General features: G+C 42.7%; 2 protein-coding genes across 3 annotated transcripts in view; both read right to left on the bottom strand.

Annotated features, from left to right (window-relative positions):
* Positions 1-1,660, bottom strand: part of LOC110537533 (angiomotin) — a 50,881-nt gene extending 49,221 nt beyond the window's left edge. Inside the window, exon 1 of one of the 2 annotated variants that reach the window (XM_036937483.2) lies at positions 1,556-1,660. In XM_036937483.2, the coding sequence (XP_036793378.2) occupies positions 1,556-1,643 (88 nt within the window). In that variant the 5' untranslated portion in view covers positions 1,644-1,660. The remainder of the gene's footprint in view (positions 1-1,555) is intronic. The other variant, XM_036937484.2, reaches the window with a different exon arrangement.
* A 3,001-nt stretch (positions 1,661-4,661) lies between these two features.
* Positions 4,662-22,888, bottom strand: pgk1 (phosphoglycerate kinase 1). The gene is made up of 11 exons (XM_021623640.3): positions 22,761-22,888; positions 15,081-15,131; positions 14,795-14,950; positions 14,439-14,583; positions 8,597-8,700; positions 8,256-8,375; positions 7,039-7,153; positions 6,614-6,793; positions 6,063-6,240; positions 5,623-5,721; positions 4,662-5,398 (listed from the first exon to the last, which is right to left on the bottom strand). The coding sequence occupies exons 1-11, from the start codon at positions 22,823-22,825 to the stop codon at positions 5,358-5,360; spliced, it is 1,254 nt and encodes a 417-aa protein (XP_021479315.1). The 5' UTR covers positions 22,826-22,888; the 3' UTR covers positions 4,662-5,357.
* Between the last annotated feature and the right edge of the window lie 1,009 nt (positions 22,889-23,897).

Here is a 23,897-nt window from a genome sequence, read left to right as displayed (position 1 = left end):
TCCCGAACCCACTCCTGCGGTGTCTTCGCTGTGTGCTTAGGGTTGTTGTCCTGTTAGAAGGTGTACCTTCGCCCCAGTCTGAGGTCCAGAGTGCTCGGGAGCAGGTTTTCATCAAGGATCTCTCTGTACTTTGCTCTATTCATCTTTCCCTCGATTCTCGCTCCCAGTTCCTACAGCTGAAAAAGATCCCCATAGCATGATGTTGTCACCACTATGCTTCACTGTAAGGATGGTATTGGCCAGGTGATGAGCGGTGACTGGTTTCCTCCAGATGTGACGCTTGACATTCAGGCCAAAGAGTTACATTTTGATTTCAGAGAGAATCTTGTTTCTCATGGGCTGAAAGTCCTTTAGGTGGCTTTTGACAAAATCCAAGCGGGCTGTCATGTGCCTTTTACTGGGGAGTGGCTTCCGTCTGGCCACTCTACCATAAAGGCCTTTTTTTATTGTTTAAATGTCACCTTTATTTAACCAGGTAGGCTAGTTGAGAACAAGTTCTCATTTACAACTGCGACCTGGCCAAGATAAAGCAAAGCAGTGCAAAACAAACAACAGAGTTACACATGGAATAAACAAACATACAGTCAATAACACAATAGAAAAAGTGTATATACAGTGTGTGCAAATGAGGTAAGATAAGGGAGGTAAGGCAATAAATAGGCCATAGTGGCAAAATAATTACAATTTATCAATTAAACACTGGAGTGATAGATGTGCAGAAGATGAATGTGCAAATAGAGATACTGGGGTGCAAAGGAAAATAAAAACAGTATGGAGAGTGCTGTGAGCCTGATTGGGGGAGTGCTGCAGATGGTTGTCCTTCTGGAAGGTTCTCCCATCTCCACAAAGGAACTCTGGAGCTCTGTCAGAGTGACCATCAAGATCTTGGTCACCTCCCTGACCAAGGCCGTTCTCCACCGATTGCTCAGTTTGGCCAGGTGGCCAGCTCTAGGAAGAGTCTTGGTGGTTCCAAACTTCTTTCATTTAGGAATGATGAAGGCCACAGTGTTCTTGGGGAAGTTCAATACTGCAGAAACATTTTGGTACCTTCTCCAGATCTGTGCCTCGACACAATCCTGTCTCTGAGCTCTAAGGACAATTATTTTGACCTCATGGCTTGGTTTTTGCTCTGACATGCACTGTCAACTGTGGGACCTTATATAGACAGGTGTGTAGTAGTATTAGAAGTAGTATTTGGCACAGACTGACAGCGACGTCTTATTTCCACATCCACAGATGTTGGTTTTTGGTCCAGACCGCACCAAATCTGAAATTATCATTGTTTTTGGGAAGAATTATGTGAGGTTGGAGGTGTTGGAAAATGCCGCCCTCGTCAATCGAATTGACGGAATGAGCGGGCTTGTCCTGGGGATGCTGTTTGGCGTAAAACGTGCACCACTGTGTGGTGGAAATATGAACTGTAATGGGGCCTGAAAAGAATGTTGTGCCCTCTTTAAAAGTTTGGAGAGCTATGTAAACCCGGGATTTACATTGTTCAACCATCTATTCATAGTGGTTATGAATTTGGATGCAAGCTGCGCATTATTGAACTCACCGAGAAAGCTCTGTGCGCATTCTGTAAACCCGATGAGATGGATCCATTCCGCCACCTCCTCCGGATTCCAGTGTTCGACTGAGATCATTGTAAATTGTTTTCTCCAGATCTCACCGCCATTCCTCCCTTCAAAGGAACAAAGTGTTACATAACGTTATAGGCCTACGGTCCGGTTCCCTTGTTGGGTAATACCGATAAACTAGGCTACAGATAAGGTTGACAAAAATGTTGCCAGCTCAGATGCAACGTTTTAAATCGCCATTGAAATTGCGTAAACTGTCACATGTTGTCACTAGTGCAGTCAATTACCGTGTAACTCCCACTATTCAAAGTTCACGAAAATTACAATGGGGAATGGGCATGTAAGTCAACAATAGAAGCCCTCCTTATGCTACTTTTAGTCTTCCAAAAGAACGCCCCGGTGTAAAACTATTTGCAACAATTGTATTTCGTGACCACATAAATACGCCTAGTGCGTGCACACCTTTGTAAAATGTATCATCGTTTCTCAACAGTAAAAGCTAACAAATCCACATTTTTCCTAGCATTGTCAAGAGCTGGGATTGCTACACAATTGCACACCTCGCCAGGTAGAGGGTTGGAGCCTGAGAGAACGCTAACAGTTCGGTGCATTGTAGATAGTGTAGTTTTACAGCCCCACTGTATTTGCCAACTCCTTCATAGCCCATGACATGATGAAAATGTGCTCATACCATGCATCATCTCAGTCCTTTGAAATGTATGATATATGGAACCATTCATATATTCACAATTCATACAAAAATAAAAGGCTACCAGTATGTTGCCTTTCTTGAAGTTCATGACTTAATTCTGGAGAGCCCCTGACCTCAATGTTAACATCATGTAAATCAATCTGTTGTATGAGTATGACATGTTAATTTCTGTTCATTCTCACTTTAAAGATATGTAGACATAGTACATGTAGTATTTTATTTGACCTTTATTTAACTAGGCAAATCAATTAAGAACAAACTCTTATTTTCAATGACGGCGTAGGAACAACGGGTTAACTGCCTTGTTCAGGGGCAGAACGACAGATTTTGAACCTTGTCAGCTCAGGGATTCAATCTTGCAACCTTTCAGTTACTAGTCCAACACTAACTACTAGGCTACACTGCCATAGAAGGGTCAGGTAGGTTACTTTCTAAATGTAATCAGTTACTATTTACCTGTCAAATTGTAATCAGTACCTCAACTTTGTTACATTTGGATTACTTTCCCTTTAAGAGGCAATAAGAATTTGTTCTGAACTGACTTGCCTAGTTAAATAAAGGTTCAATTTTATTTAGATTTAAAAAATATCCATCAAAAGCATTTGCTGTGTCATCATGGTGGTCAGGCTTACTCATGTTGAACAAACTTAAACTTGCACCTTTTTTCAATGCTGAATCAACTGTAATTGAGAAAACAGTAGTGCTAAGCGATTAACGGAATTGTTGGTTATTTTTTGGTTTTTAAACAAACTAATTAACCAAGGTCAGTTCGGACGACTGTGTGATCACACTCTCCGCAGGCGATGTGAGTAAGGCCTTTAAACAGGTCATCATTCACAAGGCTGCAATGCCCGACGGATTACCAGGGCGTGTACTCCGTGCATGCACTGACCAACTGGCAAGTGTCATGTTTCAAGCAGACCACCATAGTCCCTGTGCCCAAGAACACTAAGGTAACCTGCCTAAATGACTACACACCCGTAGTCTGGCTCACATCAACACCATTATCCCAGAAACCCACTCCAATTTCCATACCACCCCAACAGATCCACAGATGATGCAATCTCTGTTGCACTCCACACTTCCCTTTCACACCTGGACAAAAATAACACCTATGTGAGAATGCTGTTCATTGACTACAGCTCAGCATTCAACACCATACTGCCCTCAAAGCTCATCACTAAGGACCCTGGGACTAAACAACTCCCTCTGCAACTGGATCATGGACTTCCTGACAGGCCACCCCAGGTGGTAAGGGTAGGTAACAACACATCCTCAACACGGGGGCCCCTCAGGCGTGCGTGCTCAGTCCACTCCTGTTCACTCATGACTGCACAGCCATGCACGACTCCAACACCATCATTAAGTTTGCCGATGACACAACAGTGGCAGGTCTGATCACTGACAATGACGAGACAGCATTTAGGGGAGGTCAGGGACCTTGCCGTGTGATGCCAGGACAACAACTTCTCCCTCAACGTGATCAAGACTAAGGAGATGATAGTGGACAGGAAAAGGAGGACTGAGCACCCACCCATTCTCATCGACGGGTATGTAGTGGAGCAGGTTGAGAGTTAAGTTCCTTGGTGTTCGCGTCACCAACAAACGTACCTGGTCCAAGCACACCAAGACAGTCGTGAAGGCACGACAAAACCTATTCCTCTTCAGGAGATTTGGCATGGGTCCTCAGAAGGTTCTACAGCTGCACCATCCTTACTGCCTGGTATGGCAACTGCTCGGTCTCTGACTGCAAGGCACTAGAGGGTAGTGCGTACGCCCCAGTACATCACTGGGGCCAAGCTTCCTTTCATCCAGGACCTCTATACCAGGGGGTGTCAGAGGAAGGCCCTAAAAATTGTCAGACTCTAGCCACCCTAGTCATGGACTGTTCTCTCTGCTACCGCAACGCAAGCAGTCCCGGAACACCAGGTCTAGGGCCAAGAGGCTTCTAAACAGCTTTGGTTAAGAGCTTGTATTCAGCGTATGTGACAAATAACATGTGATTTGACAACATGTAATCAGTTACTCCCCAACCCTGTGTGGTAATGCCATGGTATTCAGCAGAATAGTCACTATTCAGCATAAGTATAGTACATGTTTTGGGGCAGGAGGTACCCTATTGGTTAGAGCGTTGGGCCAGTAACCGAAAGGTTGCTGGATCAAATCAACCGGCTGACAAGGTAAAAAAAAATCTGTCGTTCTGCCCCTGAACAAGGCAAATAAGGTAAATAAGAATGTTCTTTATGTAACTAGGCAAGTCAAATAAAGGTTAAATGTAAAAAATAAATAAAAAACATGTAGCAGTGTTCAGCATACACACTTATAATTAGCAGTGAAAATGGCACTTACATACAAATAAAGAGTCAAATATATTATATTTTACACCAAGTGTTTTATTTCGTGAGCATCTGCTCAGGTCACATGACTTACAGTAGCTCGACCCCTCTGAAACCCCCACTGGGGAACGACTATTTTACAAGCCACAGGGTCATAAGGATGACATAACAGGTGGGAGGACATGGTTGAGACAAGGGGGGCAACTGACAGAGCCAACATTTTTGTGGAGGCTGAGGACAAATATAAAAGGTCTAGATAGAGTTACAACACACAATTTTACACTAGAAGTGTTGTAATACTCCCAGGGCTGGCTGGCTAAACAAGAGTGATGCACCCGCAGGCGCTCTTTAACACATGGCACATTCCCAAATTCCTGTATGGTGAAAACGACTGTAGCTGCAGCCGACTGGTCTCTGGCCCTCGTCTCCGAGAGAAACACAGCAGGAAGGAACATAAGTGCATGTGAGGGTGGCTTCAGCTACAAACGCCTCCACTTCCTCAGTGATGTAGATCTGGTGCAGGTGCAAACGTGAGAGAGAGCTCATTCCCATTTGTGCCAGCCGTGTGTACAGTAGTAGACTAGAAAGCAGGTGATTTGACATCTGGGTCACTGGATGGTGGTAGAGGTGCTAATGCAGGGTGGGAGACAGAGCTTTTTCACTTGGGAGCTGGGGGTCCAAACTCTGGCGGGTGAATTTGTCTTCACTCCCCCCTCTCCTCGGTGATGGGGCTTAGGCACTGCTGAGGGCATTCACACCGGGCAACACTTTACCTGTGGGCAGAAAGGAACGACATGCAATATGGTCACTGCTTTGGAAAAACTCTTCAGCATTACTTCTTAAGTCATCATATCCATGTATGATGTAACTATTGGTAACAGTACCAAAATGTAATTTTGTTCTTTCTAGCCTGCATCCCCTTAGACACAGATTTTGAACTGGGCATAGGTCAAAAGGTCAGCGTGACGCCAGTAAGGATTAGACCACGATCACTCACCCTCCAGAAGCTCCAGGCTGGCTCCGCCTCCTGTGCTGACATGGCTGACCTTGTCCTCTGTGCCCCATTTGGCGCAGCATGTAGCGGTGTCGCCTCCACCTGGGCATCACCAAGACAACAGGTAGGTAGCATTCAAATCATAGAGATCCTTCACTGTCATAGTGATCCCTCACTACTATAGATGTGAGGAAGAAAAGGTGCTTGGCACCATCTGGCGGTGAGAATGATATCAAGAGTGGATGAACCAAAGCTTCCAATCAAAATGGCAGTGCAAGTATAAACTTGAATAAATTATTTTTACCATGATGCGCAAGAGCGGGCTTTGTTTAACGAATGATCTCTATCATATGTGTATTTATTTGCAAAAGTTGGGATTAGGTGCAGGGACAAATATATGTTTTTTGGTCATTGTACATAAACACAATGGTCGAGGGTCTTACCAATGATTGTGACGCAGCCTGACTTGGTGACCTCCACCACTTTGTCCATCAGGCTCTTGGTTCCTTTGGCGAAGTTCTCAAACTCAAACACACCCACGGGGCCGTTCCACACGATCTGCTTGGCTCTGCCTACAGCCTCAGCGAAGTGCTTGTTGCTCTCTGGTCCACAGTCCAGACCCTGGAGAGAACAGAGGGTAACACCGGGACACAGAGCTCAACCAGTTTTGTGTGTTGTTGAGGGTATTCATCTACAGTATTTACATAAAAAAATCCTATAATTAATTTGGCTCTCGAAGTGATACAGTATATCAAATTTCTAGCTAGCACAAGAACTATCAGAAAAATTCCCATAAAAACCCTTCAAGAAGACTATAAAACCCAATCAGTGCATGTTTATTAGGCATCAAACGGAGGGGAAAAAAACAAATCAGGTTGGGATTACACTGGATTTTTCCAATAGGAAGCACTTATTTTTGTATTCTGTAACAAAATGTTTAAAAATGTTTTACATTGCGTGCCCCAATGAACATGACCTAGGTTGCTCTCCTCACCATCCAGCCTGCAGGGATGCCAGCAGCCACGGTTGCGGTGCCAGTCTGGGCATGCTCGTCAAACTTCTCTGCGGTGATGAAGTCGACGGGGAGGTTGATCTTGACCTTGTTCTTCTCGGCCTTGGCCATCAGCTCCTTGACGATCTTGGCACCCTCATCATCGTATAGGGAGGTGCCGATCTGGCAGGGAGGAGAGGATCACTCATTGTAAGACGTAAACTATAACCGTGATATACACCATAGTCGAACATTAAACAAATGTAACTACATTGTGCAGAGGCACAAGAGTTCTGAGTTATATTCATTTAAATAAATGAGGTTAAAAACCTGATTTAAATATAATTTGCCAAAAAAGGGGTAACATCTCTCCATTTCTCCCACCCTCCCTACGGCCTCCCCATCTTCCTCCCTCTTTCTGTCCTCACCTCCATGTTGTTAAGGACCTTGAGGAAGGTGAAGGCCATGCCACCACCAATGATCATCTCATTGACCTGGTCCAACATGTTGTTGATCAGCTGAATCTTGTCCTTGACCTTGGCTCTGCACACAACAACAGACAAACTCTACAAAAACTGTTGAACATAGTAAAACATTGAAAGCCCAATAATATGAAGCCCATTTATCTAGAATCCATTATAAAACACTTAAGAGGAGTTATAATGCATACATGGTAAAGCATTCTAGTTGAGGAAGATAGTCATATTGGGACAGAAAAGTTTGTTGTAGTTGACACTTGTTTCTTTTGTCTCATGAATTTCGTGCTAAATCCTACCATTTGTCATCCATTGTTGAGGGGCTTATCATTAGCCAATTCATATCAATGTCCTTTGTCACTGGCAGAGGTCCAAAAAGCTGAACTGGGTAAAAATCTTTGAAAATACAGAACTGTGGCAGTGAAAGAACCTGATTGGTTGCACAATGCCCAGCTGAAATGGGCTCCAACACTGAGCCAATTTCAACATGTGAGCAATGGTAGTTAGCCGTGTGTGCGCGCGCTCTTTAGTTTTCCCACTGTGCTAGGCTGTAAAGTGCTAAGTCACAGGAGGTTGGTGGCACCTTAATTGGGGAGGACGGGCTCGTGGTCATGGCTGGAGCAGAATAGTATCAAGTCCATCAAACACAGTTTGATACCATTCACTTCGTTCCAGCCATTATTAAGAGCTGTTCTCCCCTCAGCAGCCACCGCTGTGCTCAGTAGTAGGAAAAGACAGTACGGTCACACAGATTGAGGTATTACACAACACGCTTTAAGGTCTCAATTCCTGGACTGCCTTCTGTGTATTAAAAAATAAATAAAAAATCCTGCACTTGAGAATGATACTACAACAGCCTAAGGCTGATGTATCAACAGAGAAAGAGAGAGAGTGAGTGAATGAGTGGTCGAGAGAATAGAAAGAGAGCAACAGTGAGAAATATTTAAGTGAGGTTGCATGGCTTTCATTGTGCATATAATATGACCAGACCAGTCTATTTTAGCTGGATCAACCAGTTGAAGAGCCAGTCCCCAGTAGTGATACCATAGAAGCAGATGCAGGTCTCTGGGTACTTTATTCTTAACTCATCACAGAGCTATCCCTGCCCCGTTGACAATCAGTGACATGATAAAGTAAAGCATCAAACGGTCCTTTGACCAGTTACTTACCCTCCGAGGATGGCCAGGAACGGCCTGGCTGGTTTCTCCAGAGCCATGGCAAAGTAGTCAAGCTCCTTCTTCATCAGGAAGCCTGCGGCCTTCTGGGACAGGTTCACTCCAACCATGGAGCTGGGGGAAGAGAAAGAAATCACTTTCTATTATTTTTGTAATTATTTAAAAAAAAAAAAAAAATCTAGGAGATGACAGGAAGGGACAAAGTATTTTAAAAATGAAAGTATAGGAGAAAGGGGTGGCAATAAGTGACGGCTTCTAAGTTTCATTAAAACAGCAGATACCAAAAGATCAGAGTTTATGCTTGACTCCTCCACAGAATGTGTGGTGACCACTACCTGTGGGCTCTGTGTGCTGTGCCGAAAGCATCGTTGACGTAGACGTCTCCCAGTTTGGACAGAGAGGCTCTGAAGGAATCAATTTGCTCCTGGGTGGCTTTGGTCTAGAAGATAAAGGAGAGAATAGACAGGTGTGTAAACCGCTCCTGCTGGTGGTAACCTATCAGACAGAACTGTACGGCCTATTGTGCAGCAAACAGAGGCCTAATTTATTCATATTGATGACATCAATTAATAAATACTACATGGGATGATATAAAATAAGCCATTTTCCACATTCATCAATATAGCCCATATCATCTATCCATGTTCCGCAACTGTATTAAGGGTTTATAATACGAGTCAGAACACTTGGTGTGGCACCTAGGAGCGTAGTGATATGAGACAATTCAGAGGCTCGACACACAAGGCACAATTCAAAACCAGGCAGAAGCTGGTGTATTTCTTAAATCAAAAAGGTGAGTTATAGAAATGGTCCAAACGTGGTCCAATCATTTGAGCGGTCTTTGTTGTGGCGAATTGGGTGCTGGCAGCTGCAACCTTTTGGGAGGCGAGACTAGTTTCCATGGTTGTTAGTCATACATCCTTCTTCCTCTCTGGTTCTGAATGTTTCCCATAATCGTCCCCATATGAAAATGGATTCACTCACCGAGTTTGTGGGTTCCTGGTAGTTGAGCGCATAGCACTCATCATCCATCTCCTGCTCAGAATCCCACCACCACTCTTCTTCTTGAGTGCACTGGGCCTTCTGCAGTGCACTGGGGTCATACTCACAGGCATCATGGTTAACACCAACATGTGATGGACAGGTCTGAGATACTTCATTCTTGTGAGATTTACCAAGACAGTCTGTTTGATTAATCACAGAGATGAAATATGATTGGGTGTCCGTCTGGCTGTGACCATCTATTAATGTGCTGGTCTGGCAGCTTTCATCTTGAGAAACAGTTGAAGACTCCCCAGTCTGGGTTTGTTCATCTTGACCCTCAGTTACCTGCACTAGTTCTACCACTTTGGCTTGTAATTCACCCTTCTCCCGCTTCAGGTTCTCAATGCGCTCTCTCTGGACTGTGCATTCTTCATTGAGGTCTTCAATCTCTTCTCGAAGACACTTTTTCTCCTCTTCAGTTTTGCAGAGGAGATCTTGAAAAATCTTTAGCCTCCTCTTCAACTCTTCAGCTTCATCATGTGGAGCACATTTTCTTCTAGTTACCCATTTCAAAGTTTGCAGCTCCTGCAAAGTCTCGCTCCAATACTTCTCCAGCTTGGCGGCTCGCTGTTGCTCTTTCTGTAGAACGACTCCTTGTTTCAGCAGGCTTTCTTCAGCCTTCTTCCTTTTCTCAGCTTCGGCAGTTAGCTGAGCCTTTAGCTCATTTGCCCCATTATCTGGCTTGCTGACAGAAACTTGGCCTTCTTGCCCAAACCCTTCTTCCTCAGGGGACTGGATGATTAAGTGTCCATTCTCCATGCTGACAATACACTGTAGAGTACCACTATTGGCCAAAGCATCTGGTTCTGCTTGCCAGGCTTTTTGGTGCACATCTAGCGCCACATCCATCATGTTATTTAGAGCTTTCCATAGCTCCTTTGACCCTTTATCCATTTCACATCTCTGGACACCTGGTGGTTTCTTCAGGATGTTTAGGAGGAGCTCCCTTTGAGCTTCTGGCAGTACTTCTATGCCTTCTCCCTGCAGCCATGGAACAGTGAGGGGGACCTGTCATCCATCCATGAATGTCTGCAATTATTCTGGTGCAAATGTGTGAGCGCTCCGAATTCTCTCATGCACTACACCTCTAGGCCACCAGATAAAGCTGTGCCTGTATTACCTCCACCGGTGTGGCAGAACACTGGGTGTGACATAGGGTTGCAAAGGGTCGGAAACCTTCCGGTAAACGCCCAGAAATTTTCCATGGGAAGTTATGCTTAAATTCATCATAAAAGTTAGCTTAAAACAGTACAAAAAAATTGTAGGATGCACATAAGGCAATTCTAGGTATTTTGGCATATTTTGGTTAAACTACCCCCATGGTCCTCCTGGAATAAGTTTTTGACTCGATGGAAGAACGTAGAGAAATGCTGATGAATGTCTTGCTCGAGCTGTGTATTCAACTGGTTCACCTCTGATGCTCACAGGCAATGTGTGTTGGAAGAGATTTCTGAATGTTCTTCGCCCAGCATACACCCCTCCAACCAGACATGCTTTATCTACTGCTGGATGCAGAGTTCAAGTGCAGGTCAAGCAAATCATAGAGAAAGCAGACTACATTGCAATCATCTGATGGGTGGTCAAATGTTCATGGACAAGGAATAATTAACTACATCATCTCCACCCCTCAACCAGAATTCTACAAGAGCACAGACACAAGGGACAACAGACACACCGGTCTCTACATTGCAGATGAGCTGAAGGCAGTCATCAATGACCTTGGACCACAGAAGGTATTGCATTGATGACAGACAATGCTGCGAACATGATGGCTGCTTGGTCTAAAGTGGAGAAGTCATACCCTCACATCACACCCATTGGCTGTGCTGCTCATGAATTGAATCTGCGCCTCAAGGACTTCATGACACTGAAAACAATGGATACACTCTACAAGAGAGACAAGGAAATGGTTCGGTATGTGAAGGGTCATCAAGATATGGCAGCAATCTACCTCACCAAGAAAAGTGAGAAGAATAAGAGCCCCACATTGAATCTGCCCAGAAACACCCGTTGGGGTGGTGTTGTCATCATGTTTGACAGTCTCCTGGAGGGGAAGGAGTCTCTCCAAGAAATGGCCATATCACAGTCTGACGATATGGACAGCCCAATCAAGAGGATCCTCCTGGATGATGTATTTTGGGAGAGAGTGGTAAAGCAGCCTGAAACATACAGCAGTAGCCATTGCATGGATTGAGGGAGACAATGCCATCCGGTCTGCTTGCAGATGTAAGAGAATAAATCCATACTGCCCTGCCCACTTCACTGTTGCTCCAAGCAGACGAAACTGCAGTTCTGAAATACATCAAAGTATGAAGACTTCTGCCTGAAGCCCATACACGCTGCAGCGTACATGTTGGACCCCAAGTATGCTGGCAAGAGCATCCTGTCTGGTGCAGAGATCACTACAGTGTCTCGCCACCTTGGCTTGGATGAGGGCAAGGTTATTGGCAGTCTGGCGAAGTACACTTCCAAGCAAGGGCTTTGGAATGGAGATGCAATATGGCAGTCATGCCAACATATCTCATCAGCCACCTGGTGGAAGGGACTTTGTGAATCTGAGGCCCTTTCCCCCGTTGCCTCCATCATCCTCCAAATCCCACCAACATCAGCCGCCTCAGAGCATAACTGGTCCTTGTTTGGGAACACGCACACAACAGGCTGACCAATACAAGGGTTGAAAAATTGGTGGCCATCCGGGCAAATGTTATGCTTTTTGAGCCTGACAACGAGCCATCCTCAACAAGGTTGGAAAGTGACAGTGAAGATGAGGCCTCAGTCTGATGTTCAAGAGGTGGACATTGAGGAGGTCCAGGGAGAAGACAAACGCCTGAGATGAAGACAACCAAAGCTTTAGTTTCTAGACTCAATTTACAGATCTATGTTGAAAATATTTTTGGGAGATGTGATGGATCACTCAATATTCCCTTCTGTTGTTCAGTGAAATCATGCCATGTGACAAGTCAACTCATTTAATTAAAGTTAAATTCGTAACTAAATAGCTTTTATTTCTATTGGAAGGATTTAATAATTTGCAATTATGTCTACTTATGATAAGGTTTATGTTTGTCTCCATATGGTAAACATATCCAATGCAAAAAAACATCTACATTTAAATCGTATTAATATTAATTTGCATATATTTCTGTTAATTCCACAATATTCCCGTTAATTCCCACGGAAAGTTTCCACCTCTGAATATTCCCCAAAATGTGCAACCCTAGTGTGACATAGAAATCTAGTGATGCAAGACAATTCAGAGGCTCACACACGCCACAGAATAAAGGTACCAAACAAAGGGTGGTTTACACAAATGGTCAAACGCTGGGCTCCACTTAGAGCATTAGTGAACAGTTTCTGTAGAGAGAAATCAGATCAAGCCTGAACTGTGCATGTAGTAGGATGTTGTAGTTTCCAACAGGCCAATATTCTACAGTTCAGCGCAAAAAAAAGTGGTAATTATTTACAATGACCATAATCCATTACACACACGCCTACTTATCCAGTCTGTGTGGAGCACTGAGCTATAATACCAACGGTGTGGAGCAGGCAGAGTTTGAGAGAAGGGAGAATGGGTGATCGAGAGGGATAGAAAGCAGTTGCATTGCGAGGTATCTCTACCTGAAAATATATTATATCTTATATCTTAAGTGATTGATAGTTGTAATTCAAAATACTGCTGAATATCTACTAAAATTGTGATTTTGTTAGACAGCATATAGGTAGCAGCTCTATAGATATGAGATGACTTGGAACGAAATAAAAGTAAAATAAAACTAATATTTAATTAAAGTAAATTATGGTTAATAAGTGGTAAGCAGTTATGGAACGTCACTACCATTCCTTAAATTTTAAAACTTATATTAATTGTTTTATTCTGTGTGACAGCATTCAGCCCAAATAATACATAGTGCATTTAATGTCAAAAATGATAATTGAAACCGAAAACCGTAATTTTGTAATAATCGAACCAACCTCAAAAAAAGCTCTAATCGCTCAGCACTACTGAACATAAACTCAAAGGGGAAGTTCTGTATTTTACAACCTAATATTAATGTTAGAGGGTCCCTCACTCTGAAAGTAGTCTACGGGCCAGAAGACTGTAAACCCATGGTTCGTTTTTCTTTGAACAGCCAATTGTAGATAGTGTATCTATAGGAGCACGTGGTGAATACACTGCAGTGATGCCAGGGGAGTGGACTGCATGACGAGGGTACTGTAAGTACTTTATAATAACGTTCCTACTGACCTTTAACAGCAAAGTTCTTGACTCTTTCACAGAAAGGTCACAGAAAGGTCATGGCTGATCTATGGTGTCCCATCCAAATGCCAGGAGTTGGCACAAGTACAGTAGTCCAGGTCATCATAGACCTTGCCCTTAACCACAGAGCTGGGATCGGATTACACTATCCCCCAATCCTATCCTCAAGCATAAGATGAATGAAAAAGATCTGACCCCGAATCAGCAGTTAGGGGTAACATCTAGACTTACCTACTCTGTCGCCTGCCACCCCCCAGCCATCGAGGGATTTTGTGAAAGGTCGACAGCTACCCCCCTTCCCAATCTCCTCCCTCTTTAAAAGGGTTGCATATCAGCCAGGGCTCACAAGACAAGAAAAGCAAAACGCTAGACCCGAGACAACCCACTGCCCTTCACTCAAATGTCAGCAGGTCAGGGCTGCATCTCAGGTAAATGAGAGGAGATGGAGAAGTAGAGGTAGAATCCTGGCCATTGGTACAGGCAGGCACAGACACTACAGGAAACTCATCCTATAAACCTATGCATTTACATAATACTCTCAGTGGTGCAACCTTCTTAAGACCTGCTAACAGTTTTAGTATGGATGTACTCAGTGACGCAGTAATTTGTGGCTGTACTCCTCAAACAGATGAGACGCCATTTTCTGTACATTGGTCTCCAAATTACAAAATTCCTGCTTTTCAGGTCAGATGGCTGACTGATGCGTCATTATTTTGCAGCTTGGCTCTATTTTCATCTGTGATGCCTTTAGCAGCTCTGCTGACGCCAACACCAAAGGAGTGACAGTTGCAGCTTGGGCCTCTGCAGGGTAGGAGCCCTCATTTTATGTAAATAGAAAGGGCCTCTGGGAATGGCTACTGCAGTCGTTGACCAACCTTGTTTCCGGAGGCGTCCTTGCCCTTGCCCTCCTCTGCAACGTGGAACCTCAGGTTCTCCAGGAGGATGACTGAACCGGCGGCAGGGTCAGCACAGGCCTTCTCTACGTCGGGACCTACGCAGTCCTTCAGGAAGTGCACATCCCTGAAAATGGGTGCAACACATGCACGATTGAGTACTTTATTCAGACACCTCACTGAAACATTGTCAGTTGAGAGAACCAAAGTGTGTCAATAGAGATCATACCAATTCATTCATTGGTACAACTCAGTCAATGGCACAGTAACACACATACAAGAGTTATATTTCACTCGCAGCATGGTAATAGCCAGCTATGCCATGAGGTCTCACTCACTTGCCCAGCAGGCTCTTGAGCTCGGCAGCCACAGGCTTCAGGGAGAATTTGTCAGGCATGGGGTTCCCATCAGGACGACCCAAGTGGCTCATCAGCACCACAGCCTTGGCCCCATGGTCAAGACAGTGCTTGATGGTGGGGACAGCAGCCTTGATCCTGGAATACACAGGCACACAGTATGAGCAAAGGCTGGAATCGGGCTCCTATAGAATAAACTAGTAGCACTTGGTCTAATCATGTGTATTAGTTACTGAAGATGATAAAATGAAAACAAGCTCATTATTACCTCTGGTTGTTCGTTATGTTATGGTCCTTCATTGGCACATTGAAATCAACCCTGCAAAAGACATATAACATTCAGCTTTGGGCACAGTAATACTAAGTGTTTTGAGCATTATAAAATGTATGGTTGAAAAGAAAGGGTATATTACTGGAAACTACGTTTACCAGTAAACTACTAGAATGTTGGTATCTTTTAAGGATTTTATGTAACCTATCACAAGACATCTAGTGGCCCTTTTGGGTGTCCAATCAGCTCTGGCCCTCTGTGTGGCCTTATCACATGTAAAATATGAAATAATTGAATATATAAAAATAGAATGACAAAGCTGTAAAACATTATCCTAAATATAAATAAGGTTAGTAAATACAATGGGTGTTTAATGAGGGTTTCAAAATGAAATATCCTTTATATATTTTTACTAAGATTCATTTAACTGTGTCAATATGTATTTGTCGTCAATGTTTGTGTCAAACTGGTGGCAGTTGTCAAAAAATTTCAAACTTATACAGTTGCAGAGATAATTGAAAATAATTCCATTGTTGATTAGATGTTCCCTCAAACCATATTGTCTATCTACTAGAAACTCATGAACAGACATATACTGTATAATAGAATACTTAAAAAAAATAAAAATAAAAAAGTTATTCCAGTATAAATTACCAAACTTACGATAGATTTTCTCATAAGAACCAAAATTACTGAAGATTCTGGTAACTTTGGTAAATTACCAGTGGCTTTGCAACCCTTATAAAACGTGTCCATGACACTGGGCTTAGTATTGAATGGAAATGATTCAACAGCCAAACACTTTCCTGTATGACACCCACAGTGACATGAGAACATGCTGCATCCCTCATTCTCCTGCCCATTACCTAACTCCATCCCCCTCTCGGTTTCTCCTCCGGCCCACTTGATGCAGTGAAGTGCAGGATCAGGCAATGTGTGCCACAACCGTACTCTATTGTACTAGAACCCTACGGTCAGCATAGGGGAAGAATGACACTGCTATGGAATGCCTTTGTTAGCAATGACCCCTTCAAAATGGGTAAATGGGAACAATTCACAGCCGCACTAGTGATGCCCTTGTAATAAGCTACCATTTGTTTAACCTGCACCTTACACTACAGGGCCATAAAGGCAGGTGTTTTATACGAGGGATAAAAGATTGAAGGTGGAGCAAGGATATGCATATATGCAGAATAAGGCCAGCACATTGGCTGCTTGACAGGCTTGGCACAGGCCTGCCAGACTGCTGTGGTAGAGCGAACAAAGTCTCCATAACAGCCCAAGGTCCTGACAGTCAGTCAGTCACAGTTTGTCCTATTCTGCACAAATAAGCAATGCCACTTCATAGAAGTAGGATGTACAGACAGATATGCATGTTATGGCAAGCCCAGGATGGAATGTGATGAGATATTGTCATAGTAATTTGTCTACCCCAGGGTTTCCCAAACTCAGTCCTGGGGCCCCTGCTGGGTCCACATTTTTGTTTTTACCCTAGCACTACACAGCCTGATTATGAGTTGGTTATTTTAATCAGCTGTGTAGTGCACTAAAGGGGGGTCTTAGGGTTTCCCAAACTCTGTCCTACACTCGCTTTAAGTCATCTGTGTTGATAGGAGTGTGGATTTGACCTTTAGGAAGGAAAAGGCCTAATGCATCTCCTGCAGTCATCATGGGTACATGGAGCTGGGGACTCCAGGATGCCCTATGACATTTAAAAGTGGGTGTCGTTTTTCAGTGTACTGAAGCACCCCTGGGAGCCACACATGACAACAATATCTAAGCAAATGCCATCAGCTAAAATGGATAGGATGGTGTTTAAGATTAACTATCTTATTGAATATAAATACAGTAGAGTATCCGCAGCTTAGAGCTTTGTACTTTAACTCGGATATCATCTTAAAGCAAATTAACTTAAAAATTGTTGCAATTAACATTTTAGGGATGCTTGCATCCATTCTGCATCACTCCTATGGCATGTAATTGGTTTGAATAGGGAAAACGTGAGACAACAACAACTACCTACCTGTCACGAGTGGTGGCATGCATCACCTGCTGAAGTACCCAAAATATACCTATTAAAAATGTCACCAAGTAAGACCATTATTACTGTTCCAGCTGGCTGATATGCGTTATGAGGTAGGTAATGGTAAGTGTAACACAGAAATGTTAGACCAAGCTTTACTTGGCGATATGTCTTCAATTCCCAACTTGGAAGATAACACATCTTCTAAACTTCCATGTATTACAGTCGTGGCCAAAAGTTGAGAGAACGACACAAATATTAATTTTCCTAATGTTTGCTGCTTCAGTGTCTTTAGATATTTTTGTCAGATGTTAATATGGAATACTGAAGTATAATTACAAGTTTTTCATAAGTGTCAAAGGCTTTTATTGACAGTTACATCTAGTTGATGCAAAGAGTCATTATTTGCAGTGTTGACCCCTCTTTTTCAAGACCTCCGCAATCTGCCTTGGCATGCTGTCAATTAACTTCTGGGCCACATCCTGACTGATGGCAGCCCATTCTTGCATAATCAATGCTTGGAGTTTGTCAGAATTGGTGGGTTTTTGTGTGTCCACCCGCCTCTTGAGGATTGACAACAAGTTCTCAATGGGATTAAAGTCTGGGGAGTTTCCTGGCCATGAACAAAACATCGATATTTTGGGTCCCCCGAGCCACTTAGTTATCACTTTTGCCTTATGGAAAGGTGCTCAATCATGCTGGAAAAGGCATTGTTCGTCACCAAACTGTTCCTGGATGGTTGGGAGAAGTTGCTCTTGGAGGATGTGCTGGTACCATTCTTTATTCATGGCTGTGTTCTTAGGCAAAATTGTGAGTGAGCCACTCCCTTGCCTGAGAAGCAACCCCACACATGAATGGTCTCAGGATGCTTTACTGTTGGCATGACACAGGGCTGATGGTGGCGCTCACCTTGTCTTCTCCGGACAAGCTTTTTTCCAGATGCCCCAAACAATTGGAAAGGGGATTCAGAGAAAATTACTTGACCCCAGTCCTCAGCAGTCCAATCCCTGTACCTTTTGCAGAATATCAGTCTGTCCCTGATGTTTTTCCTGGAGAGAAGTAGCTTCTTTGCTGCCCTTCTTGACACCAGGCCATCCTCCAAAAGTCTTTGCCTCACTGTGCGTACAGATGACTCACACCTGCCTGCTGCCATTCCTGAGCAAACTCTGTACTGGTGGTGCCCCGATCCCGCAGCTGAATCAACTTGAGACGGTCCTGGCGCTTGCTGGACTTTCTTGGGCGTCCTGAAGCCTTCTTCACAACAATTGAACCGCTCTCCTTGAAGTTCTTGATGATCCAATAAATGGTTGATTAGGTGCAATCTTACTGGCAGCAATATCCTTGCCTGTGAAGCCCTTTTTGTGCAAAGCAATGATGACGGCACACGTTTCCTTCCAGGTAACCATGGTTGACAGAGGAAGATCAATGATTCCAAGCACCACACTCCTTTTGAAGCTTCCAGTCTGTTATTCGAACTCAGCATGCCAGAGTGATCTCCAGCCTTGTCCTCGTCAACACTCACACCTGTGTTTACGAGAGACTCACTGACATGATGTCAGCTGGTCCTTTCGTGACAGGGCTGAAATGCAGTGGAAATGTTTTTTGGGATTCAGTTTATTTGTATGGCAAAGAGAGAAATTGCAATTAATTGCAATTCATCTGATCACTCTTCATAACATTCTGGAGCATATGCAAATTGCCATCATACAAACTGAGGCAGCAGACTTTGTGAAAAGTAATACTTGTGTCATTCAAAACTTTTGGCCACGACTATAGTTGCAGGGGGTTCGTTTGAATTGTTACATTAAATAAATTTGCTCCAAGAAGTAATCCAACGATGTGTACGCACTTTCGACTTTGAGGTGGAAACCAATAATGAATATAAACACTGGATTGCTGACGCTATTTATTGGCCATTGAGAGGCTTTGAAGACACGGTTGGACATATTTGCACTCCTCAGTAGGAGCTGTGGAATTTCCACAGTATTTCAATTAAATGTTTAAAGGACAACATTCTAAAAACAATATAAAGACAATTTTATTTAAGTATGTTTTTGTTGTTGTCCCACTGGATGTATTAGACGGCATAATTGCATTGGGGGAATACTTCTATGCACTGTATAGCCTTACCTATGATTTCCCACAGTCAAAGTCCTGCAATAAGAGCTAAGAAGCTAATTTTTGTGTTAACTCTTGAGAATTGTGTTCTGTTGGTGTCACCGATTATGCCGATTCCCCGTTTCATGGGTGCACAAATCTATAGGTTGCCCCCAATTCAATTATGCAGTCTAACACATCAAGTGGGATTAGTTTATGTTTATTGACAAATATATATATATATTATTTGTTTTTACAAATTATGTAACATTCCAACATTGTTTAGCATCATCTAATCAATCCAAATATGTAATGATTTCACTATTTGTATCCATTTGCATCGCTTTCAATTAGGGACTTTCATTTTGAAGGCAAACCACACATTCCACACATGGAGGTTGACAGCTGCCAGTGACCATAGCAGCAGAGTAAAAAAATATATATAATCATTGTGTGAAAAGTGAACAATAACCATAGAAAGTATAGTAGGAAGATAGGCTAAAACTGCTCCTTCAATAGAAATCCCAGATCACACCTGTAGGCGATGTCATGGCGTTGTTGGCTAGCTAAGCGCATGCACGTCATCAGGTCCAACAATCGTCACGCGCCTAACTGCCCATGTGCAGGCCATCAAATCAAAGGCACCCCTTCGATATGGAGTAGTTTGACAAAAATGTGTCCGTTTGTCACTTTCATGAGGTTGGAGTAATAACATGTCCAACTATTCAAACCCCGGCCTGGTCTGTTTCACGAGGTTGGAGTAATAACATGTCCAACTATTCAAACACCGGCCTGGTCTGTTTCACGAGGTTGGAGTAATAACATGTCCAACTATTCAAACCCCGGCCTGGTCTGTTTCACGAGGTTGGAGTAATAACATGTCCAACTATTCAAACACCGGCCTGGTCTGTTTCACGAGGTTGGAGTAATAACATGTCCAACTATTCAAACCCCGGCCTGGTCTGTTTCACGAGGTTGGAGTAATAACATGTCCAACTATTCAAACCCCGGCCTGGTCTGTTTCACGAGGTTGGAGTAATAACATGTCCAACTATTCAAACACCGGCCTGGTCTGTTTCACGAGGTTGGAGTAATAACATGTCCAACTATTCAAACACCGGCCTGGTCTGTTTCACGAGGTTGGAGTAATAACATGTCCAACTATTCAAACCCCGGCCTGGTCTGTTTCGCAAGCGTTTGCGGAAGTCTTGCAATGTTGCGCCTCTGGGTTTAGAAACTCTGTACAATAACACCATAAGCATGTATAAAACGTATTTACAGTCAATCGAAATGATTAACCCAAAAATAGTTTAGAAATAAATAATTAGCATTGTTAGACATGACTCTGTAAATCTATAATGTTAGCCAGCTAACTACCTAGCTAGAGTGGCAAGCTTGGAATCGGTCACATGTAATTAGTTTATAAATAATACATAAACAAAAACTTGAAATCCCACTGGATGTATTAAACTGCATCATTTAATTGGGGGTATACTTATATGCACTGTACAGCTTTATATGGATTGTGCACCCGTGATACCCATGGGGTATCAGCATATTCAGTGACACGGGGGAAAATCAGGAGATTACACACATATTGTCTTAGCTCTTATTGCAGGACATTGACTGTGTGAAATCACCTTCCCAGTCAGCCTATTGTGCATATTGAATATTCAAATTGCACTGTACAGCCTAACCTATGGACAATGCACCCCATGAAATAAGCTAACAGCCTACTCAGTGACACCCACAGAACACAATTCAAGAGTTTACACAAATATTACCCCGGAAATAGAAAACAATGATTTGTATTGTTAGACGTTACTCTGTAAACCTATAATGTTAGCTAACTACACTGAACAAAAATATAAAATGCAACATGGAAAGTGTTGGTCTCATCTTTCATGAGCTAAAATAAAAGATCCCAGAAATGTTACATACTCACAAAAAGCTTATTTCGCTCCAATTTTGTGCACAAATGTTTACATCCCTGTTAGTGAGCATTTCTACTTTTCCCAGATAATCCAGCCACCTGAAAGGTGTGGCATATCAAGAAGCTGATTAAACAGCATGATCATGACACAGGTGCATCTTGTGCTGGGGACAATAAAAGGCCACTAAAATGTGCAGTTTTGTCACAACACAATGCCACAGAGGTCTCCTGTTGAGGAAGTGTGCAATTGGCATGCTGACTACAGGAATGTCCATCCCGCCAGAGCTGTTGTCAGATAATGTAATGCTAATTTCTCTACCATAAGCCGTCATGTGGGCAAGCGGTTTGCCCACTCTGTGAACAGAGTGCCCAATGGTGGCGGTATGGTTATGGTATGGGCAGACATAAGCTATGGACAACAAGCACAATTGATTTTATTGATGGAAATTTGAATGCACAGAGGTACCATGACAAGATCCTGAGGTCCTTTGTGCCATTCATCTGCCGCCATCACCTCATGTTTCAGCATGATAATGCACGGTCCCATGTCGCAAGGCTCTGTACACAATTCCTGGAAGCTGAAAATGTCAGTTTTTTTTCATGGCATGTTTAGGATGCTCTGGAACAACATGTAAGACAGCGTGTTCCAGTTCCCACCAATATCCCACAACTTTGCACAGCCATTGAAAAGGAGTGGGACAACATTCCACAGGGCATATTCAACAGCCTGATCAACTCCATGCAAAAGGTGGTGTCGCACTGCATGAGGCAAATGGTGGTCACACCAGATACTAACTGGTTCTGATCCATGTCCCTGACCAACAGATGCAAATCTGTATTCCCAGTAAAGTGAAATCCATAGATTAGGGCCTAATGAATGCATTTAAATTGACTGATTTCCTTATATAAAACGGTAACTCGGTAAAATATTTGAAATTGTTGCGTTTATATGTTTTGTTCAGTATAGCTAGCTAGAGTGGCAAACTAGGTGATCTGTCACATTGTGGCCTACATGCTGACTGCACATGCATCGCCGGTTTTCAGTAGTTACAACAGCCACAAGGTCAAAATTGGCTATATGATAAGAATTCATTAAAACAAAAATGTCATTTGTTCTTCATTTAAGGTTAGGGTTAGGCAGAAGGTTAGCAGTGTGGTTAAGATTAGGTTTGAAACAAGATTTGAAATAAGCGGAATTTCTGACTTTGTGGCTATGGTAAATAGTGAGGACCCGTATCACCACGAAGAAACAATAACGGTCTGACTAGGCGATATTTTTAAAAGCCAACCAAATGTATATTTTAACTGCAATTAAGTTCAATGTAGCTCTTCGATAACAATGTATCGTGAATGTTTCCAAAGCTAAAGTATCAAGCGTCGCTCATTTGTAACGAATCACAGTGCGATGTCTAATGCTGCGTTCATGACCACTGCGAACTCGGAAAAAACGAGTACGACTAAGGATATCGTTTAACGGTCATCCAACTCAGAATTACAAGTCGCAAACTCGGGCATATTTTTGAACTTCGACTTTCCGACCTGAAGATCACTGATTTGACCTCGTTTTCCCAGTTATCTTGAAAGCACCAATAACCCCCTTTCCGATGGCTCAATTCGAACTCACCTCATGATCACGCGCTTCCCCTTCACGTCCACCTTGTCCAGGGTGAGTTTATTTGACAGCGACATTTTGGATATTTTAGTTGCACCTGCTTTTCTGCCTTTACCTCACTCTGCTGTTGGGTAGTTCCCGAATGAAATCACATTTGCTCAGCAAGGAAGCACTTCGGGTGGGCGGGACGTTACACGCCCATCCACGGTGTATTGGTCCAAAGCTAGTACGGAACTGCTGCATCAGCACTGCCATTGGGTTATGCCAGTGCCAGTCATATGAGCTGTCCTCCATTTAAAACTCAATTTAACGGGAAACGGCGTGTGACCAAAGTCACGTAACGTTTTGCTCGAAGACTATTTTTATTATTTAAAAATAAAATACAATACAAATCATTGTAATGCAATTAAAAAATATACAATATAGAAAAACAAAGAGTATGCAAACATTGCTAACAGCCAGGGGAATACAAGCAATACATTATATGAAGACCTTGTAAAATGTACAAACATTTACATTTTGTGTTGCTTTTTTGTTATTAGAAGAAATTGTTTACATATTGTTGAATTTAATTCTCAAAAATAATAAAGAGGTTTATTGCTAAAATGTAATTTATGAATATGGAATTGAGCAAAAATAACAATGAAGTTTAAGAAAAAGAAAGGCTTTGCATAGTCTTTGCTATATTTTGTAAAACCGAATATCACATCTTCAAGTAGAAGGGCAAAATTAGCATGTATATAATCAACAGATATTTTGTCACAGCTTCTTGTTACTTTGTTAGTACTTACTCGTAGCTCAAAGTAGCTTATGACTTTTTTTTAACGTATAATAGCTAATAAAGTCAGACACTACTTCTATAAGAGAAATACCAAAATAAATGTAAAACAGCCTGCGGATGTTCTTTACAGAATGTACAAGAAATAATATATTTTTCAGACGTTTTAAGATAATGTTTATTGGGTAGCACTTGTGGATTAATGTATATGAAAGTTATTTAATCGTATTAGTTCAAAGAAACTTCTGAGAAAGAAACCAGACATTTTTCCAATTCATATTTATTAAAATGCCATTCCAGAAAGATATGCCATATGGGACTTAAAACAACATCCCATTGAAATAAGGCATTCTGCTCGAAGTGGCGCTTTC

This window comes from Oncorhynchus mykiss, chromosome 12 (assembly GCF_057628025.1).
Source record: "Oncorhynchus mykiss isolate SJ-2025 chromosome 12, ASM5762802v1, whole genome shotgun sequence".
Lineage (NCBI taxonomy): Eukaryota > Metazoa > Chordata > Actinopteri > Salmoniformes > Salmonidae > Oncorhynchus > Oncorhynchus mykiss.
Note: the sequence above shows the minus strand (reverse complement) of the source record. Positions and strands in the feature narration are given on the sequence as shown.